Source organism: Syngnathus typhle, linkage group LG7 (assembly GCF_033458585.1).
Source record: "Syngnathus typhle isolate RoL2023-S1 ecotype Sweden linkage group LG7, RoL_Styp_1.0, whole genome shotgun sequence".
Taxonomy (NCBI): domain Eukaryota; kingdom Metazoa; phylum Chordata; class Actinopteri; order Syngnathiformes; family Syngnathidae; genus Syngnathus; species Syngnathus typhle.
In genome coordinates, this window is record NC_083744.1 from 6253105 (window position 1) to 6260133 (window position 7029).

The 7029-nt window shown below is 40.4% G+C and overlaps 1 protein-coding gene across 1 annotated transcript; it reads left to right on the forward strand.

Annotated features, from left to right (window-relative positions):
• The first annotated feature begins 825 nt into the window (after window positions 1-825).
• hprt1l (hypoxanthine phosphoribosyltransferase 1, like) lies at window positions 826-6438 on the forward strand. The gene is made up of 9 exons (XM_061284274.1): window positions 826-1218; window positions 1890-1996; window positions 2235-2418; window positions 3083-3148; window positions 3227-3244; window positions 3382-3464; window positions 5184-5230; window positions 5572-5648; window positions 5993-6438. Exons 1-9 carry the CDS (start codon window positions 1174-1176, stop codon window positions 6038-6040), a joined length of 675 nt encoding a protein of 224 aa, XP_061140258.1. The 5' UTR covers window positions 826-1173; the 3' UTR covers window positions 6041-6438.
• Window positions 6439-7029: the final 591 nt, after the last annotated feature.

Genomic DNA, 7029 nt, shown 5'->3' on the forward strand with positions numbered 1-7029 from the left:
ACCCAGCGGCGCCTGGAAAGCGGACTTTAAACCGATGATGATGATGATCACTACCAAAGGGTGAGACAAGACACGGGTAATAAAAGCAACAAAGGTATTATGATGCAACAAAAAAACATGCATATAACCCCACCCCTAACTGCATGCCCGCTGGGTGAGAGGCCTGTTCCCATAAGGTCCGCCACCATGGTGTTCCATTTACGGCCAAATGAACCGCCTAACCGTTTGTGGAGAAGCAATAAGAAGTCGTGGCAACACAGCAGCACCTCAGGCTAAGACAACACGGAATATTTATCATGGGGAAGCCAAAAGAAGAGAGCACGGGCGTCTTTCCCTCTGCCTGGTGTGCTTCAGGCAGACATTATCCCATGTATAGAAGGAGAAAAATGCTGTGCACTGTTGCTGTTGTTGAAATCAATTATGCTTCAGCATATAGCCACATAAATTCAGTTTGAAACAATGTATTATTTACAAATAATCTCACTTCCAAAAAAACCTAGATTTAATCAAATATTTCCTAAAGAATGGTCTAAACTCGATTACATAGCTCAATAAAGAGCAGAACAATTGCAATAAGAAAGCCACATTAACGTAATAAAATACATATTAGAAAAGGATTTTAAAAAAATCTTTAAAATCCAATTTGACATCAGTCTAATTTCCCTTCATCCACAATTAAATATTTACTAGTACGGCCCAAATTTATATAAAACATAACGTGGATAAACATGACCCCTCCCCGACGATGCATCAAATTTCAGGGCTACATTATAACAGTGTCTATTTTTGGTAGAAGAGTATCATAATAAAAGACGGATGACGATGATCCAAAAGGCGAACGGGGCACTTTAAACTGCGTCATTTCCAGCCTCTCCCTCGCTCTCCTTTTAGAACACTCCTGCAGTCTCCTGCACTTCGCCTTGCACCGCCCGCCGGTACCGGTATCTCATGATAGTCATCCAGTGTTCAGACACCTCGCTCCGAACACTCCCCAGGTCCAAATCTGATTATTACCGTAAGGGGAGGAAACGTGGATCCTGACGTAAGAGGCTTAAATCCTGCACCATCGGCAACACTCTGAATTCCGAGCTTCTTCATCCTGTCAACGGCGGAGGCGTCCGCGCAGAACATCGAGCATGACTGCTCCGCTTCTTCTCTGAGACGAATCGGGAAATGGACCGAATAACCAGCAACAACGACATGGCGTCGTATCTTCAGGTGAGGCCGCCCACCCGAGTTCGACGGTGATCATTAACTTGTGAGGGGTACTATGATACACGGGATGATAATCACGCGCGTCTCGACACGCAAATCGGGCGATTAAATGTGTTTTAATTATTATTGGGGGTGCGCGCGCGTGTCCGAGAGGTTAAACAGGTGGTTGAGAAGATGGACTGTTGTCAAGGCGCGTGCACGCAGACCTCCTCTGCTTTGCATTGAGAGAATCTGCGGGATACATTGAAAACTACATTACGGCCCTCACTTGCCATCTGATTTTATTTTAAGTCTCTCAGAGAACGCAAAAATCACACATTTAATTATAATTAATCAGATAGATTAGGGCGGGGTGGGTCAGTTGTCGTCTCCCAACTCGAAAGGTTGTAGCTTCTGCAACCAAAGGCCATATCACAAAGTTTCCATATGTCAGGACCAAGGTGTCAGACTCAAGAGCAGGTTTATTTATACCCATTAATTTCCCAGTTGAATCACTGCCCCGTATTAAATATAATCCCTCCAAATGCAGTCACCACTGTACACATAACCAAATGCAGTGAGAAAAATAATGCAGCGCATGTGTGACTTACAAAGTCAGTGCATTATGATACGCGCAACAAAATGGCAGAAATCTGCAGTTTTAATAAATGCCTCCCTTTTTTTTTTGCATACAGATCGCAGACGATGAGAAAAGCTACAACCTGGACCTTTTCTGCGTGCCCAGACATTACGAGAAGGATTTGGACAAGGTGATCATTCCTCATGGACTCATTATGGACAGGTGAGCAACGCGACGGGGGCAATGAGTGTTGATAGTAGCGTACACCTGGGGGAATTTGCTTCTCACATCACTACAGTCCTTTTTGCAAGAGGTGAATTTGAATAATGGCACAAGATCACATCAGACACTTGGGAGTGTGGAGATCTGTATTGGGCAAAGGCTTTTTATAATTTACACAAATGACATTTATACCATACTGTGTTGTAGTTCTCTGTGAAATATTTTGCTTGAATTCCAGGACGGAACGTTTGGCCCGCGACATTGTCCGGGACATGGGGGGCCACCATATCGTCGCCCTTTGTGTACTGAAGGGCGGCTTCAAATTCTTCGCAGACCTGCTCGACTACATTAAAACGCTGAACCAGAACAGCGATAAATCGCTCCCGCTCACGGTGGATTTCATTAGAGTAAAAAGTTACTGCGTAAGTTCATGCTCTCTTTTGTCACTCGAGTATTTGATGTGAGAGTTATGCAGGTGACTTTAAAAGTGGAGTGTCATGAATATTACTGGTTTGCTTGGGAGACTGTTGTGGAAAAATCTGAGTTGGTGACTGACAATTAGAAGGGCTTGAATGCAGTAATACCAGGTAGTGTTTTTTCACTTTATGCTCTAAACACACTGGCTAAGCATTTACAGTACATCTTAATAAATTAGAATATCGTGGAAAAGTTATTTTTGTTTCAGTTATACTTTAGAGTAAACACAAGAGAATTCGTTTCTATAAACACATTGCTACCTATTTCTTTATTAAAACCCTAACCCAAGTTTGAATCCCTAACCCTGAAACCCTAAACCTTGTTTGAAACCCTATCCCTAATTTGAAACCCTAACCCTAGTTTGAAACCCTGACCCTAGTTTTAAAGATTTTTATTGTTTCTTCTGTAATATTCCAATTTTTTGACCTTGTGAATTTAGGGTTTCTATTAGTTTTGAGCAACAATCTTTAAAAAAAAATAAAAAAAATCATGACTTTCACTTTTGGAAATGAACTACTGAAATGCATTTCCACCTTATTCAAATGTATTGAAATGCACAGAGGGGGTCTTAAGGACCTCTTCACAATGTAATTTTTGTATGACTCCTAGAATGACAAATCTACTAACAACGTCAAAGTTATTGGAGGCGATGATCTGTCCAGTCTCTCAGGAAAGGTCTGTCCCCTCCTCATTATCACTGTCTTGGATCATCTGTGTACATAAGTCTCATTCCCATTTTTGTCATCCCTGCAGCATGTTTTGATAGTTGAGGTAAGAGACTCTTCTCGGATGGGTTGGATTTTAAATGTTTTGTTAACTGAAGATTTGTGACTGTATTGCACGCATGCTGTATGCTTGAGCGTTGCCTAATGTTGACCAGTCATGCTATGCGTCCCCATGTAATAAAGGACATCGTGGAAACGGGAAAGACAATGCAGACGCTGCTCTCCCTGCTAAGTAAAAGCCGACCCAAGATGGTGAAGGTGGTGAGGTAAGGCCATGCGCACTCATCCGGGCAGTCGCCCGTAAGCGTGCTTCCAGGCAGCATGCACGTAAATGCTAATGGTCACTCTTACTTTCAGTGTGGAGCAGCTTAAGGCTTAATCTGCATTAAGAGAGAGAAAGAGAGCGTGTGGCCATTAAGTGAAGCTTTTTCAGTTTCCTGTGTCGGGTGTAAAAATAGCATTGTCATGCTTGATATTTATAGCTTGTGCTTTCACACACTGGTGAGGGAAATCATGTTTTTAAGTGAAGAAAAAAAGTGGATGAAGAACATGACTTTAAAGTGAACCCTGGTTTATTGTGGGCTATAAATTCCAAACCCAAGAGGTGAAAGTTTGCAATACAGTGGCATCCTGACTGACAAGTTTTTAATCGTTCCACAACCACATTTGTAACTCAAAACACTTGATTCCCTATTGAAATGAATGCAAATGCCATTAATTGATTCTAGACTCCCTCCAAAAACTCGACATTTTCTAACGTTTTTCAGTAGGAAATGAGCACTCTACATTATTCTAAAAAGAGGAAAGTTCATCCAAGACAAAAATACAACGTAAAGAATTCTCAGCATTATGTCGATCAATGTGAGGCTTCTTCAGGTATACATGCCTTGGCCACCAGTGGTCAGTATAATACAGGCAACCAAAATGACAAGCCAGTCTCAATTGCTCAGTAAATTGCAGTAATAATTGCTGACACAGAGAAGAATATTTGTCTGTTTTCAAATATCTGTTGCTTGAAGGGCTATACCACAAAACAGATGCTAATCCACATTTTATGTTCGAGTTAAGCTACTAGACATATAAAGGTAATAAAAAAACAAAACTGATAAGCTGCAGCTCTTATCGCATAGCTTTGTCACTCATACATCAAGGTATTTAAGAAAGTATAAGGAGACCGACCAAGTGATTATTATCACAATTATTTTGTGATCACCTATTCAGAAACGCTTAAACAATTAAGGCCTGTTTTCACTTTTGCACGCATGGTTCTGTAAATAAAAGGCAAGTGTGCTTGCTTCAAGCTGTTTGTCACTCTCAGCTGAAATTGACTGTAAAACTGACACAAAACATTGTACAATTAAATACCAATATATTCACCCAAACAATATAATACTGAAAATCTATTAGTTTAATACTAACGCCATGCAAAACATCATTGACGAGCTAACGGAAATTGCATACGTAGTTGCAAACCTTCAAAAGATAACACTGGGAACAGCAACACATACAGACACAGCATCCAACAATACGCTTAGGCATACATTCTGATGTCAATCTCATCTCCAGGGACCCAACCTTTTGTACAACAATAATTAAAAAGTAAACTTTTCCATAATATCTCACCTTTTAAATGCGACAATAATTACTTAAAATCCCTCAGGCTGGTTAGCGCGATAAACTTTGACTCCCAAACACAAGGGAGCTGCGGTGTGCGAGCTAATTTTAGCCAATGAACTCCTTCAAGTGCTTTTAGTAGAAAATAGATTTTGTACTGAAGTCGTTGGCCACAAGCATTAACATCGTTTTGAAAAACACTGTCTTCTTCACACAAAACTGCAGAGTCCAAATAATAGACAATAGAAGTCAATATTTTTAGTTTTTCCCCACAAGTAACTTAGATCTATGCATATGTTCTCAGATATTATTTCTGATATTTTTTGTTCAATGTCAATTTTCATGAACATACATCTGCTTCCTGTTTGCAGCCTGTTGGTGAAGAGGACTCCCAGGAGTTCAGGGTATAGACCAGATTGTAAGTACAGTACGAGGTCTATTCACATCACGGTCTTTTAGCATTATATAATAAATCTCTGATCAGGATTAACATTCATTTCAGGAAAAAATGCTTACACTTGATTGCCACATGTTACGTAATGTTTTTAGTGTTGATAATCTGTCCTTTAAGGACACTTGTTAAGCGGTGCTAAGGATGCCTCATTAATGTCGATTTGATCTGAATCGCAAATCTTGATACAACGAACGAGGCTTCACTATACTGCTAGCTTTTCTTTCCTGCATCTCCATTGACCATTTGGATGGCTTTTATTAGCACAGGCAAACAATACTAACGTGACAACGTTACTTTGTTTGCAGACATTGGATTTGAAGTGCCCGATGCCTTCCTGGTGGGCTATGCTTTGGACTACAACGAATACTTCCGAGATCTCAGTGTAAGTAAGCACTTGTATGACATATATGAACTTATGTGCCTGGGAGGTGAATCTTTCACAAAACACACTTGACAATATGGTTTGCATTACATTCTTTAGTCTGTATGCTGATGAAATTACAGCCACGTTCAAACAAAGGTCCTGCTCAGCAAGAACTTCAACACACATTTTACACAGTTATCCTAAAAAGATTTCACACAGAGTAGCTACAAAATCACAAGTCTCTTTCACAGACACAGCAGGGACTTTGTGATCTGGCAAATTTCTTCAGGCCTTTGTCAGGCTTGCAAAGATGGCCCCTTTGGCACAGCCAGTGTTTCTCTTATTTCTCTGCTCCTTCGCAGCATATCTGCACACTGAACGACAAAGCCAAGGAGAAGTATAAAGTGTGAAGCGATGACGAATCAGATCGACGACAACTGGGACCACTGTGACAAGCCTCCTCTTCTTTTATTTTATTTTTTTCTACACAAGAGTCTGCAAAATGTGTAAAGGACATTTCTAACCCTTGTAACTGAAAGTTATGATGGATATTTTGGTTGTGATTTATTTATGTATTTATTGATATCAAGAGATGATTTACCTGTACATTATTATTATTTTACGGAAAGAGAATGTAACTCATTTGCTGACTCAGGCTTTCCAGTGAGTAAAACAGCCTTTTAGTTTGCACATACTGTATACTCTTGCATTGTACTGTATAGTCACGCATTATGCCAAGTGGACGTGTTTTATTTGGTAAATGATATTTCCATCATAAAGGTGTTGCAATATAATTCAGTTGAAAGCACGGCCGTGTTTTATTTTTGCCGCACATGAGACTGTTTCCCAATAGGAGAAGTCATGAAAAAAAAATTGTATAAACATAAAAGACTAATACGCAGAGAGTTTGAAGCAGGGGTGTCCAAACTACGGCCCGCGGGCCAACCAAGAAGCTTGAGCTCCCCCCTCCCCGGAAGAGAAGCGAACACGCAGCGTTTGACGTCCTATTAGCCCCCCGGGGCCAGATGCGGCCGGCCACATCATTTTATGTGGCCCGCAAAGACAAATTGTGCATCAAATTGATGTGTCATTACTCGAATAGCAAATTGTCTTCACTTTTATTTTAAAATATTTGACCAGTTTTTAGTTGCTGATTTGAAAATGAGTTGTTAGTTTGTTTTGTAGTTTTTACTGTATATAATATGAGGAGGTGCTCATACATTTATTTTGGGTGACAGTCATAATGGCCCTCCGAAAGAAGCTATGACTACAATGCGGCGCGCGGAAAAAACGAGTTTGACACCCCTAGAATTCTAGATTCTAGAATATATTCTTAACAGACCGACAACTTTTGAATACAAAATTGCAATTGCAGTACAGTCCCAAAGGTCCTCCAGTC